Source organism: Oryctolagus cuniculus, chromosome 17 (genome assembly GCF_051225735.1).
Source record: "Oryctolagus cuniculus isolate XC-2025 breed Fujian yellow rabbit chromosome 17, ASM5122573v1, whole genome shotgun sequence".
Lineage (NCBI taxonomy): Eukaryota > Metazoa > Chordata > Mammalia > Lagomorpha > Leporidae > Oryctolagus > Oryctolagus cuniculus.
In genome coordinates this window covers 24,144,349-24,163,054 of record NC_142883.1, presented here as the reverse complement: position 1 = coordinate 24,163,054, position 18,706 = coordinate 24,144,349, and the positions used below count along the sequence as shown (strand labels likewise).

The following is an 18,706-nucleotide window of genomic DNA, read 5'->3' as shown; positions in this document are numbered from 1 at the left end:
ACTCCCGGGCCACAGCAGAGAGCTGGACTGGAAGAGGAGCAACCGGGACAGAATCCGGCGCCCCGACCGGAACTAGAACCCGGTGTGCCAGCGCCGCAAGGCGGAGGATTAGCCTAGTGAGCCGCAGCACCGGCCAAGCAAACCTTTCTTACAAAGTTTTCAACAAGGCATCTGACTAAAGTGCTCACAACGTTCTTGTGAACAAGAAGGGAAAGAATGTGGCAGAATGACAGTCTGGTCTTGGGGGCTGAGCTGAACATGACTCCACCTAAGTGCTGAGGACTTGCGTCAACCTCATATGTGAGGGAGGTCCCAGGCCCAAGGGCCACAAGCATCTCCTCAGAGGCAATTTTGTTCTTGAGTTTTCACTGTGATAAGGATCTTTTTAAACAGTGAACAGGAGGGGCTGGCACTGTGGTGTAGCAGGCTGAGCCTCCACCAGCGGCGCCAGCATCCCGTAAGAGGCTGCTCTGCTTCCGATCCAGCTCTCGGCTTGTGGCCAGGGAAAACAGTGCAAGATGGCCCAAGTGGATGGAGCTCCAGGAGCTCCTGGCTCTTGGCTTAGGATAAGCCCAGCTCTGGTCGTTGCGGACGTTTGGGGAGTGAACCAGTGGGTGGAGGACTTTTGTCTCCTCGTCCCCCCACCCCCACCTTGAAACTCTGCCTCTCAAGTAAATAAATAAAATCTTTAAAAAAAAAAAAAAAAGTGAAAAAGTGAACAGGGGCTGGCATTCTGCTACAGCAGGTTAACTCACTACTTGGGACCTCCACTTCTCCTATCAGAGCGCCAGTTCAAGTCCTGGCTACTCTCACTTCCCATCTGGCTCCCTGCTAAGCGCCTGGGGGATAGCAGATGATGGCTCAGGTACTTTGGGCATCTGCCACCCCTCTGGGAGACCCAGCTGGAGTTTTGAGCTCCTACCTTCGGTGGATCTAGCCGAGCCGTGGCTGCTGTAGGCATCTGGGGAATGAACCAGAATATGGAAGATACCTCTCTCTCTATTGCTCTGCCTTCAAGGAGATGAAAATAAATAAAATCACTGCCTATGATGTTGGCATTCCCTATGAGTGCTGGTTCCAGTCATGGTTGCTCTACTTCGGACCCAGCTCTCTGCTAATGCACCTGGGAAGGCAGTAGAAGATGGCGCAGTACTTGAGTCCCTGCCACAAGTGCGGGAGACCCCAGATGGAGTTCCAGACTCCTGGCTTCAGCTGGGGCTGCTACCATTTGAGGAGTGAACTAGTGAATGAAGATTCTCTGTCTCTCCCTAACTCAGCCTTTCAAATAAATAAAATAAATCTTTAAATACAATGAAGTCAAAGACATGGGGACAGATATTGTGGCACAGTGGGTTAGGCCATGCTTAGAACTGGAACACCCATATTCCACATTAGAGTCCTTGGGTTCAACACCTGGCTACTCTGTTTCCGAGCCAGCTTCTTGCTAATGTGCCCAAATAGTTGGGTTCCTGCCACCAACAAGGGAGACCTGGATGGAATTCCAGCCTCCTGGCTGCAGCCTGGCCCAGCCCCAGTTGTTATAGCTATTTGGGGGGAGTGAACCAGAAGATGGAATATCTTTCTCTGTCACTCTTTCAAATACATTAAATCTTAAAAAAAAAAAAAAAAAAGTTAGGGTGGGTCTTCGGCCTAGCCATTAAGATGCCTGCATCTGATACCAGAGTGCCTGGGTTCAACAGCCACCTCCAGCTTCCCGCTTATGCTCATCCTGGGAGGCAACACCGATGGCTCAAGTAATGATGTCCCTGCCACCCATACGGGAAACCCAGACTAAGTTCCTGGCTTCCAACTTTGGCTTCTGCCTAGCCCTGGTCTTCGCGAGCATCTGTGGAGTAAACCGGCAGATGGGAGATCTGTTTCTCTGCCTCCCAAGTAAATAAAACTTATTTATTATTTTTGTTAAAGATTTATTTGTTTGGGGCCAGCACCGTGGCTCACTTGGTAAATCCTCCACCTGTGGCGCTGGCATCCCATATGGGCGCCGGCTCTAGTCCCGGCTGCTCCTCTTCCAAACCAGCTCTCTGCTGTGGCCTGGGAAAGCAGTAGAAAATGGCCCAAGTACTTGGGCCCATGCACCCGCATAGGAGACGGAAGAAGTACCTGGCTCCTGGCTTCAGATCGGTGCAGCTCCGGCCATTGTGGCCATTTGGGGAGTGAACCAATGGAAGGAAGACCTTTCTTTCTCTCCCTCTCACTGTCTATAACTCTACCTCTCCGATAAATAAATAAAATATTTTTTTAAAGAAGATTTGTTTATTTGAAAGAGAAAGAGAGAAAAAGAGAAAAGAGCTTCCATCCCCTGGTTCATTCCCTAAATGGCCACAATGTCCAATGCTACACCAGGCCAAACCTAGGCACCTGGAATGCCATCCAGGTCTCCCAAGCTTTTGGGCCATCTTCTGCTGCTTTTCCAGGAACATTAGCAGGGAGATCAGAAGTGGTGCAGATGAAACTCAAACCGGCACTCATATGGGATGCTAGCGTCACAGTCAGCAGCTTAACCTGCTGTACCACGATGCTGGCCACTAGGTAAATAAAACTTAAAGTAAGTAGACAGATAAAGAAATACACTTGGGGGGCCAGCATTGCGATGCAGCAGGTTGAGCCACTGCCTACAATGCCCGCATCCCACAAGGGCACCGGTTCAAGTCCCGGCGGTTCTACTTCCAGTCCCGCTCCCTTCTGATGCCCCTGGAAAAGCAGCCATCAGGATGGTCCAACCCTGCACCCACATGGGAAGCCCATACAAGTCCAAAGGCTTCTGACTTTGGCCTGGCTCAGCCCTGACGGCTGGGGCTATTCAGCAGGTAGAAGGTATCTCTGTCTGTCCCTCTCCCTGTAACTTTGCCTTTCAAATAAATAAATCTTTGAAAAAAATAAATACTTGACCCATTTGCCCATAAAAAACTTTAAAAAAAAAAAAGCAAAAAAAAAAAAAAAAAAAAAAAAAAGACCAAGTGTGCTATGTCACTGGATGAGTGCGGCCCGGCAAGTCCTGCACCTCTCAGGGTCCGTGTGTGGTTGCAAGTGCACCTGCACACCTGTACACGCTACTTAGGGGACAGTGCAGTTCTGCACATCTGACTCATGCTGCATCTGTGACAGTGAAGGGCGCTGTCTTTTCAGAAGCAGAGGGAGGACTGTCTCTCCTAGCATTAGTGCAGGGCAGGCGTGCACAACACAGGGTCTGCATCACGCTTCTTTGGAAAGCAACAACCTGAGGTCAAACATCATCCTCCCAGAATGGTACTGTTGATTTAGATCTTTTTGTAGTCATTTTTAAAAAGATTATTTATTTATTTGAAAGGCAGAGTATCAGAAAGAGAGAGAGAGAATCTCCCATCCACTGTTTCACTCCCCAAACAGCCACAATAGCCAGGGCTGGGAAAGCCTGAAGCAAAAAGCTGGGAACTCCATCCAGGTCTCCTACGTGGGTGTCAGGGGCTCAAGCACTTGGGCCATCATTTGCTGTCTTCCCAAGCATATCAGCAGGAAGCTGGATCAAAAGCAGTGCAGGGGCTGGCATTATGGTGTAGTGGGTAAAGCTGCTGCCTGTAAAGCCAGCCTCCCACATGGGTACCAGTTCGAGTCCCAGCTGCTCCACTTCTGATCCAGCTCCCTGATAATGTACCTGGGAAAGCAGTGGATGGCTCAAGTGCTTGGGCCCCTGTACCCATGTAGGAGACCTGGAAGAAACTCCTGGCTCCTGGCTTCAGACCAGTCCAGCTTTGACTGTTGCAGCCATTTGGGGAATGAACCAGAGGATAGAAGACCCCTCCCCCCTTGCCTCTTCCTCTCTGTAACTCTGCCTTCCAAATAAATATATAAATCTTAATTAAAAAAAAAAAAAAAGGCAGCATAGCAGCCAGGACACGAACTGGCACTCCAGTGTGGGTGCTGGCATTGCAGGTGGTGGGCTGTGCCACAACACAGGCCACCTGTGGTCACTTGTTAACTTTAGCTCTAGAAGCTGGATGAATGAGTTGAATCACAAATTTATGGTCACACAAAAACAAGCTGTAACATTTTAGATGAAAATGACCTAAGTTAATTCAAAAGCATTTTGCTTTATACTGTTCAAACTATCAGACCATGAACCACAGTTACAAAAGCAATTTACATCAAGACTACACTCACACGGTGTGCTTCACACACACAAACACACATACCACATCCTTGTCCAGTGCTCATGCAACAGTTTCCCCAAAAAGTTCCCCTCATCACACACAGTGGACTTTGATATTTTTTCCACTCGATTTCATTCTTTAAAATGGTTCTGTGCTCCACAGACCTTGGAGTAACCTCCCCACCACCTAAGTCTGGGAGACAGTGCAAAGGGCTGGAAGGCAGGTCAATCTCAAACGTCTCACAAAACTGAGAGGGATGTAAACAGAATGGTGTACTCATTAAGGGACCCTTAAAACTGGCAAAAGAGCTTGAGGCTCCATACTGAAAGCAAATTCTGCTAGAGCCCTTCCTTAGTGAGACCGGGGAGTGGGGCTGGGAAGGGAACTGCGCCACCTGTAGACAAATCAGGTAATAGCACTCACACAGGCTTTCTGGGAGACTTCACCAACCTCCTTACAAATCTGTGGAGCCTAACACCTGGCAGGCAGTGGGGAATCAAGAAATGGTGGCTGACGGTTTAGTAAATTCTGCACTTAGGTTAAAAAAAAAATCACATGCAGGACAGGAAAAGAGCTGGATAGCTCCAAAAGCCTGTGGTTTGGACTCAAAGCTCAGCGGGAGCCAGCAGAATCTAGACACTGCAATGTTGGGTTGCATTTCTAAAAGTTCAATCACAAGACAAGAAAAATCACAGCCCTGGTGTATCTGCACGCTTGGGCCACATCCGGAGCGTCAGGTTCCGATCTGAAAGGGGGATTTTCAACTGGAGTTTCTTCAAGGAAAGCAGAAACAGTTGTGGCCAGGGAGAGAGTGGGAATGTCAACCAGGGTGTTTGTCCCACCCTTGGTTCAAAGAGCAGCAACCAAGCCTTCCGCAAGGCTCTGTCAAGGGGGATTTCAGCTTAATGAAAAGGGGGAACTTTCAAAAGCTGGAATCAGTTGCTTTTGAGGTAATGTTCTCCTTTCTCTGGAATCTCGGAGGCCAGATGTGTAACTCTGCTGGAGATGAGATTTCAAGGTGGGGTGGGTGTTGGACCAAACCACCTTTAAGGGTTTCTACTTCTCAGACTATGGTGCTGGTGGAAACACAAGCTGAGGCAGTTGCTGGCTGGCTGGGAAGCAGGCAGGGGCTCTCCCAGGAGGCTCCCCCAGGTTCAAGCCGGCTCCATTACAACTGGCACAAGCCCCTCAGACACCCTCTGCTGTGAGGAAGAGGGACAGACACTGCAACAGGGACAGTAGGAAGAAACACAACGGGAACCAGCTGAGCACTCCTTAATCATCCCCCGCCTCCCTGGGCAGTTGTTATGACCCTGCAGTCCAACCGTCTGGAGCCCAGGCCGGGCTCCAAGCACCTCTTGAGCCAGGGAGTGGAAGCAGAACCTGCTGGAGCAAGCTGCACACTGCCGCGCCGACACGGCACCCCGTCAGTTGGGTTTGCTTTTCCTCCCCAGCCGGCTCTGGAAACACCCCTCCAGATCTCTGTCACCCTGAGCTTTACGGCCCCTGGCCTGCAGCTCTCCTTGCCACTGCAGAATTATATCCTGGGGTTAACCATGAAAGGGGAAAGAGCAGCAGTTCAGTTGGCTTGGAAGTGAAAGGTAGTTAAGAGGAAGTATCGTGAGGACCAGCACTGTAGCAGAGCAGGATAAGCCGCTGTCTGCAGCACCAGCATCCCACATGCGTCCTGGCTGCTCCACTTCTGATCCAGATTCCTGCTAATGTGCCTGCAAAAGCAGCAGAAGATGGGCCAAGTGCTTGGGTCTCTGCATCCATGTGGGGAGATGCAAAAGAAGCTCCTGGCTCCAGGCTTTGGCCTGGCCCAGCCCTGGCCATTGTGGCCATTTGGAGAGTGAACCAGTGGATGGAGGATCTCCCTCTCGATCTCTCTCTCGATGTGACTCTTTCAAATAAATAATCTTTACAAATAAAAATTTAAATGTGATCTGATAGCTACCAGAAGTTTAAAACCAATACATATTTATGTACCTTGTGTCTTTCTCTGTTGAGCTTATAACCTAACAAACAGCAGAGGATGGCCCAAGGGCTTGAGCCCTTGTACCCATACGGGAGACCCAGATGAAGCTATTGGCTCCTGGCTTCCATCTGGCCCAGCCCTGGTCATTGTGGCCATTTACAGGGTGAACCAGTAGATGGAAGATCTCTCTACCCTCTCCTTGTTTCTCCCTCTCTTGCCATAGCTCTTTCAAATAAATAACTAAGTAATAAAAAAAAAAAAGTAGCTGAGACAGTAACTTCAAGACTACAGTATGATCAAAGGTTTCTTGGAAGCTCATTGATTTGGAACCTTATATTTAACGTGTAATCTGGACATAAATTGTGCTTAACTTTTCCTGCGTATGGCAGTGAGGCCAAATGGTGTAGGAAGACTGCAAAGGGACTCTTGGGTGGAGTTTTGTAATTGTTTTATGCCATTTCCTCCATTTTAACAGCACCACTTGCTTTTAACAGCAGTTCACATCAGGTCCCTGAAACCAGCGTCTAGCAACATTGTAAGTGGGGTCATTGCATATTCTTAAAAGAAAAAGCTGCATTTCTTTCAAATTATATCAGTCAGGCTTTTCATTAATTCAACTTGGCTGACATTTTCCCAACAGTCCCTGGGCTGAAGTTTTCCAGTAATTTACTACACAGCAACAGTGCCTCTCCAAGGCAACACGGAAAACTCCCAAAGGCATCCAACCAGGCCTGTGATGGGGCAGCAGTGCCAGGTACCCGACGGGGCCACACCCGACTTTTCTTTCCCCTCACTGAAGTCCGATTCAACCCCCAAACCAGCAGAAAAACCTCCCTGGGTCTCTGGGCTCTTCCCCCTGCCCCCAGCACTGCCTTCCCTTCCTCCCTCTCCCGATCTGTCCGTCCAAGCAAGGCCTCTCTTCGTGGGTCTTCCTTTTGTGCTGCCACAGGCAAGTCCAGCTCTGACACCCCAGGATCACCCTTGGGCCCCACTGGCCTTCCTCCAGACCCCTAAGGAGCCTTTGCCCCTGCAGCTGCCCTGAGATGGAGTCAAGCCCTTTGGGAACACTGACCATCCATTAAATCACGAGGGTGCTAAGGTAGGGGACTAGGAGAAAGCTCCCCACGGTAGGCCATGTCTTTTTCCAGTGAACTACTGACATCAAGGCCAGCACTCAGCACAGCCCTGCGGGTTCAACGAGTGTCTTTGGTTAAACCAGACTCTTACAGAATTTCCAATCACAATAAAACCTAGTGTCAAACTCATCCCCAGTGAATCACCGAATGCTGATGACCCCAATTCCTTTTTTTTTTTTTATTTGTTTTTTTTTTTTTTTTTTTTTTTTTTTTGACAGGCAGAGTTAGACAGGGAGAGAGAGACAGAGAGTTATAGACAGTGAGAGAGACAGAGAGAAAAGGTCTTCCCTCCGTTGGTTCACTCCCCTAATGGCTGCTACAGCCGGAGCTGCGCCGATCTGAAGCCAGGAGCCGGGTACCTCCTCCCGGTCTCCCATGCGGGTGCAGGGACCCAAACACCTGGGCCATCCTCCACTGCCCTCCTGGGCCACAGCAGAGAGCTGGACTGGAAGAGGAGCAACCGGGACTAGAACCCGGGGTGCTGGCGCCGCAGGTGGAGGATCAGCCAAGTGAGCCACGGCGCTGGCCGATGATTCCAATTCCTAACAGAACTCCCTTTCCAATCTCCTGCCGCTCTCCAGCCCTATCGCCATTTTCCTAGCATTAACCACTCGACCCGGCCCAGCTCGGCCCAGCCCGGCCCGGCCCAGCCCAGCCCAGCCCAGCCCAGCCCAGCCCAGCCCAGCCCAAGGTTCTGCCAAGAACTTCTTAGGCTCTGGCCTTGCCCCTCTTATCCAACCTCCACAATGGGGTTTGAAGAATCTTTTCAGAATGCAAAATCTCTCCAGCCAACCCATCGGCCCCCTGGATGATGTCCAGATGCTCTAAAGATAAGCTCACTAAGGCCAGAAGATGCCCCCTCCCCGGCCCTCCCCTAAAGCTACAGCCGCTCTGCCCTTCCAACTCTCTCAACTCATACTTCACTTTTCATCTCTCGGGAACTAACCCCGCTCGCTCCCGTGGAGCCCCACGTGCTCTCTCCGTTTGGCCAGCGCTGTCCTTGGGAGCTCCTTTACAGCTCCCTCCTTTAGGTGACCTTGCCAGTGCCAGTGCGTCCCCCAGCCTAGGAGGGCAGGGAATGTCTCTGTCCCAGGGATCTCTGTACAGCAACTGACAGAGCGTAACAGGAGGGCGCCTGGGCTCTGGCCATCTTGCTAGGGGCCAGCTCACTGGTCACACTGGACACAGGGAACGGAGAGAAGGGCACCCACAGAAAGGACATGACTGCTGTAGCCAGAACCTGGTTAACATTGCACACCCAGGCCGATTTTTTTTTTTTTTCCTCCTGGGTCCCCACCAGCCTGGCTGTGGCCTCTGAGGCCGCTGTGGTATTTCCCCTGGAGGAATTTCACTCTGTGCAAACACTGCTTCTCCTGGCTATTTTGGTCAGCTTAGCTGGGCCAAAAGCCAACAACACAGTCTCTAAGCCTAGGCTTTCCCAGTTGCCTAGCCTGGAAGAATGCAGGGCTGGTGAGTGAAAAGCAAGCCAGGGCTAGTTTCAGAGAACAAAGCTGGACCTCAAAGGAAGCTGATGAATGGGCGAAGAGAATCAGCTTGGACTGGGGAACAGCACCCCAACTGTGAGAGACTCCAAACTGCACCGAACACTTGGAGAAGCAAACCTGTAGCAATCACAATAACCAGTATACAAGAGCCCAAAAACGGTCAAACACATTTCACTGACTTCCATTAAACAAGAGCAGTGCTGGGCAGCGGCCCTCTCCTCGACAGGCTGGAGGGAGGTGAGAGAGGCGTGGAGGTCCTTCCCTCCCCAGCCCCCTTCCTGAGCCTCACTGTTCCCTACCCTCAACTCTCACCCCCAGCCTCAGCCCCTGATCCTCATTTGTGTCTGCAGTTTAAAAAAAATTATTTCAAGGCACAGTGACCGGGGGGGGGGGGGGGGGAATCTTCCGTCTGCTGGTTCACTCTACAAACCCACACAACAGCCAGGGCTGGGCTAGACCAAAGCCAGGAGGCAGGAATTCATCCAGGTTTCCCATGTGGGTGTTACAGCCATTATCCACTGCCTACCAGGATGCATTAGCAGGAAGCTGGGTCAGAAGTAGAGCGGCTGGGGCTGGGGCTGTGCCTCACCAGGCTAAAGCCCCAGCCTACAGTGCTGGCATCCCATATGGGTGCAGGTTCAAGTCCTGGTGGCACCACTTCCAATGCAGCTCCCTGCTGCACCCATGTGGGAGACCTGAAAGAAGCTCCTGGCTTCAAATTGGCCTTTGCAGCCATCTGGGGAGAGAACCAGCAGATGAAGACCTCTCGCTGTCTCTGCCTCTCTCAGTAACTCTTTCAAACAAATAAAATAAATCTAAAAAAAAAAAAAAAAGGAGGAGGAGGAGCAGCAGCAGCAGCTAAAACTTAAACCAGAACTCTGATATGGGATGTGAGCATCCCCAGCTTAACCTGTGGTGCCACCATGCTCTCGACAGTATGTTCACATTTCAAAATTTCCTTCACCAGCTAAGCAAAACGCCTCGCCTATTCCTGCTGTCCCCAACCCTGTTCTTGAACGTGTCTCAACCTCACCTCACTGCACCAGCCCCATCCCAGCTACAACTGCTCACCTTCCCGCCACCAACAGACCTCCCTGTTGCTAGACCTAATGGCCAATCCCTACACTTCCTCGTCTGTGTGGATCCGACAGTGAATCAACTGCTCTTCCTCCTTGCAACCTTTCTTCCCTCAGCTTCTAAGACACACTTACTGGGTTGGTCTCCTGCCTCTCTGGCTACGTCTCAATCTCCTTTGCTGGTTCTTCCTCTCCTTTCAAATTTTGATGGTTGGGCTACCCTTGGACCTACCTTTCTCTATACCTGTTTCCTGGAGATTTCATCTAATCTCCTGGCTTTAAAAAAAGCAATAATATGTAGATTCTATGTAATGATGACTACAAACTTTTTTTTCTTTTTTTTTTGACAGGCAGAGTGGACACTGAGAGAGAGGGACAGAGAGAAAGGTCTTCCTTTTGCCGTTGGTTCACCCTCCAATGGCTGCTGCGGCTGGTGCACTGTGCTGATCTGAAGCCAGGAGCTAGGTGCTTCCTCTGGTCTCCCATGTGGGTGCAGGGCCCAAGGACTTGGGCCATCCTCCACTGCCTTCCTGGGCCACAGCAGAAAGCTGGACTGGAAGAGGAGCAACCAGGACAGAATCCGGCGCCCCGACCGGGACTAGAACCCGGTGTGCCAGCGCCGCAGGTGTAGGATTAGCCTAGTGAGCCGCGGCGCCAGCTGACTACAAACTTCTATCTAGGTTTGTACACCCCACTGCCAGCTGGCATTACCACTTAGATATATTACCAGGCATCTTAAATCCGTGCTTCTGACATCTCCCTAATTCTGCGCTTCCTTCAAAAATCCACACTGCACCAATGGTGACTGCATGAGCTGTTCAGCCAAATCCTAGGAGTTCTCTTTTCTATGTCCTGCATTTAACAGCCAGTAAGCATATTTGGCTCTACCTTCAAATATATCACTTTTTAAGTCAGAGTTAAAAATAGAGAGGAAGAGACAGAGAGAGAGAGATGGAGAGAGTGATATCTTCCATTTGCTGGTTCACTCCCTAAATGGCCACAAAGGCTGGACCTAGGCTGGTCCAAAGCCAGGAGCCAGGAGCTTCATCTGGGTGTCCCATGTGGGTGCAGGGGCCCAAGTACTAGGTCCATCTTCTGCTGCTTTCCCAGGCATATTAGCTGGGAGCTGGATTGAAAGTGGAGCAGCTGGAAGCCAAACCAGCACCCATATGGGATGCCAGCGCTACAGGCTGCAGCTTATGCTGTGACACAGCGCAGGCCCCCAAGTATATTCTGAATCTGACTCATTTCCCCACCTCTGCATCATCACCTGGGTCCCAGGTCCCCACACTCTCTCACCTGTATAACCAACTAAGCCTCTTAAGCTGGGTATCCAACTTTTTTTTTTTTGACAGGCAGAGAGGACAGTGAGAGAGAGAGACAGAGAGAAAGGTCTTCCTTTTGCCATTGGTTCACCCTCCAATGGCCACCGCAGCCGGCGCACCGTGCTGATCCGATGGCAGGAGCCAGGTACTTCTCCTGGTCTCCCATGGGGTGCAGGGCCCAAGCCCCTGGGCCATCCTCCACTGCACTCCCTGGCCACAGCAGAGAGCTGGCCTGGAAGAGGGGCAACCGGGACAGAATCCGGCGCCCCGACTGGGACTAGAACCTGGTGTGCCGGCGCCGCAAAGCGGAAGATTAGCCTAGTGAGCCGCGGCGCCGGCTGGGTATCCAACCTTGATGCCTGAAGTCTATTCTCAACATGAATACAGAATGAGACCCATTAAACTTCCTCCTTGCTCAGAGGCCCCCTACTGTCCCACTCAAAGTAGGAGCCAAAGTTCCTACAACACAGAAGGCCCCTCGGCGACCTACCCTCCTGTCTCACTCACTACTTGGGTCACCTGGCCTCCTTGCTGTTCCCAGAAGACACTGGGGGCGCGGGGTGGGGTGCTTCTCAAGGTCTCTGCACTGCTGTTCAGTCCCCTCCCTTCCCCGACCACCTCCGTCAGCTGCTCCCACCTCACACGCGTTCCTGTCCTCTCTCCCAGGTTCCCCTCTGCATTTCCCACTCTCTAACAAAATGTCTATTAGTCTCCCACTGAGAGAGAGATTCCTCTGTCTTCCTCACTGAACCAACTACCCCAGGACCCCACATACAGCAGGTGCTTGGTATGTATCTGCTGAATGAAATGAATGAATGAATGAACCCGGAGGCAGTGGAGTCAGAGAGCCTCAGTGGAGTTTGAGAAGCAAAGGAGAACACCTGCAGATCTGCATCTCTGGCACTGGGCAAGGATCCAGTCCCAGGTGTAGGTCAGCCCCCGAGGGCAAGAGCCTGAGCAGGAGCCAGCGCAGCCCAGTCCTGCTCCTGGACAAACCCTTGAGCACACACACGGCAGCACGTGTCAGGGCTCCTCTCCACTGACGCGGCCGGGGAAAATGCAGCTGGACAACGCGGGCACCTGAACAGAATACCTCTCGACCATCTCCACCCTGCACGCCTCTCCCCAGAATGGGATCCTGTCGTGTGCTAGTTTGCATCCTGCCTGGGCCACACCCCATTGTTACTGGAGCCTAAGGGACTCTGGAGAAGGGGTGCCAGGGATGGCAACGATACAGGAGAACTCTCACCATGACCAAAGCAGCCCCAGGAAATGGTGCAAAGCGTTTTCGTCAAAGAGCACTGCCTTAGAGGGCAGGCGTAAAAAGAGAGCGCGATGCGTTTCCCCTACAGGATCTCATCAGCTGCAAGCACACTGCTCTCTCCCTGCGCTTTGGCACACGGATCTGTGAGTCACTCTCTACACTCACCCCAGGCTAGGATCTGCTCCCGAAACGAGGGGTGACTTCATTTCCCCCGAGAGAAGAGGGCTGGCTTACCAGTTACTTCTCTGAAGGTTAGAAAATGTCTTGCTCTGGTTTTTTTCTAGGCTGATCTGAGATGTCCAATTAGACATCAACAGTCCACTTCCGATCACGTGGCTCTCCCTGCTGCCTTCCTCCCGGCTCCCACTCTCTCAGAGGCCACTCTGACGCCACTAAATCCCACGGGAGAGGTGACAACCCCAAAGAGGAAGCTCTTGAAAGAGGACATTTGGAGAGGTTCACACCAGTGCCTGCCAGCTCCTCTGAGCCACTTTCACCCCTCAGCTGAGATGAAAGGCCTAAGTCACCACAGAGGGACTGACTGGCATTGCAGAGCACTTAGCAACTAAAACTCGTCCCAGGCCAAGCCTCTTCCCTGTGCAGTGGGGGCAAGGCTGGGGACGGCAGGTAACTGATGTCGAAACAGCACAGCTAACGAAGGAGAGCCACGATGAGATTCCAGTGGCTGGTCTGCCAGCATGCTTGTCCGGTGACACAAACGCCTGAGGTCTCAGCACGGCCCAGAGAAGCGCTGACACTGGACACTGAGCCCTCTCACACACAGCCTCCTGCTCCTGGGCCCAGCTCATCGTCCAGATTGTGCCCGCCGCCAGTCCACTCTAAGGAGCAGCACAGCAGTGCCGCCGGCAGTGGCAGGCTGGGAGCGTTCCGAAAGAGCACTTGCTGGACGCGGAGAGGCAGCCACAGCTCTCCTGGCTGCCAGGCCCGTTCCGAGCTCGCTCCTGGGAGCTGCTTTTCACTTTCCACGATGCAGTACACACATCATTTTTCCCTTCTGGAATCTGCCAACTGGAACAAACCCACCAGCCTGGGCGCATCCCCTCAGGGCACTCCCCAAGCCCTTTCCTACTTAGCCTGACACTGCTCTTGAGGGAAATGTCCCACAGGCTCATCTTCCCAGCCTGCTCCAACAGATGACTGACAGAAGTGTGGGCGCTCCTCCCCGGGTCTCCTAGAGAGCACGGCCTGCCAAACCCTGCCCCGCTGGTCACCCAGGCAGCGCGCCCCTAGAGACAGGCTTTCAACTACACTTCAGAAATACAAAGAGCACGTGCTGGCTCTATGGAGGAAGAAATAAAGGGAGCTTTTCTCCTTCCGACAACAGGTCTAGAAGTCACACACACCCAAAACGAAAGCAAACACCAGCCCATGCATTCCATAAAGACGTGCACTTCCAAGCCCAGGACAGACTGGTTTGGTCCAGCCCACAAAGTATTCCTGGTTTACACCAGACTGGGAATAAATCCATAAATCCCATCCAAAAGGGCACTGCAGCTCGACCACCCAATACACTCCTAAGAAAGTATGTGGGGCCAGGATGAGACCACGCAATCCTACAAAGTCAGAGGAGTTTGCACCACACATCCCTACACTTTCTAATGTGCGACACACTCTTGAAAGCAATGTTTCTCTGTTTCTCAATCTGTGGCCACTGCCCATCTCATTCAAAAGTCATTCCTAAATTTCTCAGTGTTTGGAAGCAAGGCTTCCAACGTGCATGTACACAGAGAACAGAGGGGATAAACCAAAGTTTTAGAACAAGAACCTGCTGGGACCAGCACTGAGGCACAGTGGCTGAGGCTGCCGCTTGCACAACCAGCACCCGTCTGAACACTGGTTCAAGTCCCAGTTGCTCCACTTCCAATCCAGTTCCCTGCTAATGCACCTGGGAAAACAATAGAATATGGCCCAAGCCACCCATCCAGGGAGACCTGCATGGAGTTCCAGGTTCCTGGCTTCAGCCTGGCCATTGCAGCCACGTGGGAAATGAACCAGCAGATGGAAGATCTCTGTCTCGGTCTCTTTCTGTAACTCTACCTTTCAAATATAAATAAATAAATCTTTTTTTTTTTTTTTATTTGACTGGTAGAGTTAGTGAGAGAGAGAGAGACAGAGAGAAAGGTCTTCCTTCCATTGGTTCACCCCCCCCAAATGGCCGCTACTGCAGGAGCTAAGCCAATCTGAAGCCAGGAGCCAGGTGCTTCCTCCTGGTCTCCCATGGGGTGCAGTGGTCCAAGCACTTGGGCCATCCTCCATTGCCTTCCCGGGCCACAGCAGAGAGCTGGCCTGGAAGAGGAGCAAACGGGACAGACTCCGGCACCCCGACCGGGTCTAGAACCCGGGGTGCCGGCACCGCAGGTGGAGGATTAGCCAAGTGAGCTGTGGCACCGGCCCAAAGGGCTGTTATTAAACCACCAGAAGAATTCAAGGCCAACAGGAACTATCCCACCTGCTGGACTGCCATAAAGTGCTTTTACCAACATATTTGCCAAAATCCTGTGAAAGCTTCTCTCTGTTTCCACAGGCCACCACGGCCCAAACACTAAGTCTGAGAGAAAGTGGCCAGTCCACGTGCTGTCCACAGCAATGCCCTCCTGCAGCCAGCTGTCCCTGCTAGGCAGTCAGGTGACAACTGGATTATGAACAAACTCTCCCTGGGTCTCTTTGGCAGAGTCTGTGCCTTTAGCACCCTAGCTTAGGGGGTTCATAACTATGTCAGAACCACTTCTCTATCCCATTGTTGCTTTTAACCGGAAAAGGTTAATAAGCCAGTTACCCAAGTGGCAGAACTAGAATGAGAAAACTCGCCAATTGCCCTAGCCAGTGAGAATCCATTTCCAATAGGTATTAACACCTGTTAGAAGCAATGGGGGGAGGGGGGAGCAGCAGCAGGAATGGGGGGCCGGCACTGTGGCGCAGTGGGTTAAAGCCCTGGCCTAAAGCACCGGCATCCCATATGGGCGCCGGTTCTACTCCCGGCTGCTCCACTTCCGATCCGGCTCTCTGCTATGGCCTAGGAAAGCAGTAGGAGATGGCCCAAGTGCCTGGGCCCCTGCATCCACGTGAGAGACCTGGATGAAGCTCCTGGCTTCGGATCCATGCAGCTCCGGCCATGGCCATCTGGGGAGTGAACCAGTGGATGAAGACCTCTCTCTGTGTCTCTACGTCTCTCTGTAACTCTTTCAAATAAATAAAATAATTCTTAAAAAAAAAAGAAAACACATCAGCAATGAGAACGCTGATATCACCAGCCCGATTGATAGATTGCCTAACAAATTCATCCACTTTATCACACACAGAATTTAAAACAAAAGACACTGCAGTTACATTCATGATTGCAGACAACGGGCTTCTTTGTTAGTCATCAAAGGACACTGTGCTGTGGACTCTACCATCACCATCTCCTCGGCCTCTGTGTGAGCTGGCCAACATGTCAATTTTCTAACCCTAAAAATCTCATCATCCAAAATAACCAACCCAGGGGCTGGTGTTGTGGCACCGCCGGTTAAGCTGCCACCTGCAAAGCTGGCACCCCTTATGGGTCCTGGTTCAAATCCTGGCTGGTCCAGCTCCGTTAATGTGCCTGGGAAAGCAGCAGAAGATGGCATAAGTGCTTGGCTCCCTGCCACCCACATAGGAGACATGGAGGAAGCTCCTGGCTGCAGCCTGGCTCTGTGCTGCTGCACCCATTTGGGGAGTGAACCAGTTGATGGAAGATCTCCCTCTTGAGTTTCAAATAAACAGATCTTTAAAAAAAAAAAAAAGTTAACCAACCCAACCACATAGCCACTTCCTGCAATCTGTAATGATCTGTGACAGGTGCCCTTGGGCCAATTCCTCGTCTAAAGTACACCGCAGGAAGTACCCTCCGGGGAGAGAGCTGCTGGACACCCAGCCCAGACCCTGGACTCCAAAGCCAAGGAAGGCGCCAAGGGCAGGCTTCTCCTTTGCCCCGCGAGGACCACAGTCTCTTGAGCTCACAAAGCCCGCGGGGACGGGGCTGAGAGCGATCAGGGGATGAAGGTGGGGTGCAGGAAGACTCCAAGTCTCTCTTCAGCCATTCCCTGGGACTGTCTGCCCCCCTCGCCCCACCCCGCCCCGGGGAGTCAGGAAACGGGGGCACGGGGGCCCTGTCAGCAAGTTCTCAAACTGCTCGCAATTCTGCCAAAGAGCTGGCAGGTCCCGAGCGCTCGGCGCGGGCGTGCACTCAAAGGTCGGTGCCCACTCCGCGGGCTGAGGCGGGAGTGTCCCGAGACCACTCCCTACTGGGGTACATCGGTCACCAGGGCTGGCGTCCGCGCCCAGCAGCGCCCATGGGGGGGGGGGGGACACCGTCTGAAAGAAAAATTCTCTCGCCCCCCTCTGCCCTCCAGAGGGTCCCGCGTCGCCGGTGGGCACCTAGAGTTCGAGGCCGGGGGCGTCCCCCAGACCCACGGCGAGCACGAGGGTTGCGCGCCGTCTCCTCAGGACAGGCCCAGGCACTGCCCACCGGGCGGGCAGCTCTGAGGAGAACCGGCGACCCGGCTGAGGGGGTGCCACGCACACCCCAGGTGCCCGCTTCTCTCGCCAGCCCCCGGAAGCGGCCGCCCTCCCGCCCAGCGGGCTCCGAGGGGGCGGGGAGTCGAACGCCCCCTTCCGGGTGCCTCCGCCCGGCTGGCCAGCCCCGCTCCTCCTCCGGGCGGGAATCCTCCCTCCCCCGCCCCTCCCGAAGCCGGGCCCCGACGCCAGGCCTGGCCCCAGGGGGGATCCCCCGGCGCCGGCTCCCCCTCCCCGCGGCCTCTGCCCATCTTCCCGACCCTTGAGGGCCGGAAAGACCCCGCCGGCAGCGGCCAGGACCCACCGCTCATTACGACATCTTCCTCCCTGGCCTCCGCCGCCTCCGCCGCCACCGAGAGCCTGACACCGCCCGCCTAGAGCCCGCCAATCCCGGAGCCCGCCACCGCCCGAGCGACGGCAGCGCCCACCAGTAAGCGGTCGGGACATTGGGGACCGACAGCACTACTAACCAATCACCGAGAGTCATCTAGAGCGACGTTGGTTTGGCCAATAGGTCTATGCAGGGTCACTGACGGACGGTAGAGGGCACCAACCGGAAACCTACGGAAGAATGAACGACGTGTTCCTCGGCCAACTGGCGGGAGGCAAAGTCCCGCCCACTGTGTCGTTGATGGACAGCGACAGGAAGCTGCGTGGGGCGGGGCTTAGCTGAGGACTGTTCCTGTATTGGTCGTGGTTGACCTTCCACCCACCTCTAACCCAGAAGATGAGTGATAGATCTGCCCTAAAGCCAATCAGAAGTCCTTAGGGTGAGGCCCTATAAATAGCATATACATTTCGCCTCCAGTCCAGTCTCGCCCAGGTGTGGCAGGGCCGCGTCTCGCTCGTCGGCTGCCGTCGGTTCCCACTCAGCCTCTCGCCTGGTGAGTGGAAAGCCGCCAGCCACTCGTTCAGCCCCTCGCCCGTCTTCGCCTTGGGAGAGGCCACTTGAACAGCGAGGCACTTTGGCGCCCGCCACCGTGGCGGGAGTTGGAGCTACGTGACATTCCTGAGAGGATTTTCACTGTCACAGCCCCAGCCCCTGTTAATCCCCACCTGGCTGTCGCGGCGCCCCGGCCCCCACCCCGCGACCCCCACACGCGTGCGTCGGGACCGAAGGGAGCTCAGCGCAGACCCCCGGCACCGCCGGCCCTAATCCGACTCGGGGCTGGGGGCGTGCCGAGGACCTTTTAACCGGCGCCCCGGGCGGGCGGGCGGGCGGCGGAGCGCGCTCGAGGCGGGGAAGCCGACCTGGGCCCCGCCCCGCTTCCCCCTGGCGTGGCCGGCGCTGCCCCGGTGGGCTGCTCGCTCTCTCCAGACTTGTCTGTGGCCGTGCGCCTCGGGAAGCCCCCCTGGCTTTCGAGAGCGGGAATGCGCTCTGGCTTGAGACCTGCTCGCCCCGCTCGCTCTCGGCGAGACCACCTGGGCCCCCAGGGCACCTGCAGCCCGGGGCCGGCTCCCCTCTCCCCTGCGTGTTCATCCCACGGGGGAAACACACGGTCGTGCTCAGACCCGGTGCCCTCGAACAAGTGCCTAGAACGAGCGCCCGGCCAGCAGCCCCTACACTCAACACTGCGACTCTGCGGCTGCGCACGTGCCCATTCCCCTCTCCTCGATTCTTCTCTCTGTCGAAGTCAGCAGCCTGAACAGCACGTCAGAAAGGGCTGTTGTGGTAACACAGAGCGAAAGGCAATGTTAAAAGTCTCTTCCAGGCCAC

The 18,706-nt window shown here is 53.8% G+C and overlaps 1 protein-coding gene across 1 annotated transcript in view; it reads right to left on the bottom strand.

Moving 5' to 3' along the window:
* The window catches only part of SP2 (Sp2 transcription factor), a 34,642-nt gene extending 17,226 nt beyond the window's left edge, over positions 1-17,416 (bottom strand). The window contains exon 1 of the mRNA XM_017349172.4: positions 17,294-17,416. Within this exon, the coding sequence (XP_017204661.3) occupies positions 17,294-17,300 (7 nt within the window). The 5' untranslated portion in view covers positions 17,301-17,416. The remainder of the gene's footprint in view (positions 1-17,293) is intronic.
* Positions 17,417-18,706: the final 1,290 nt, after the last annotated feature.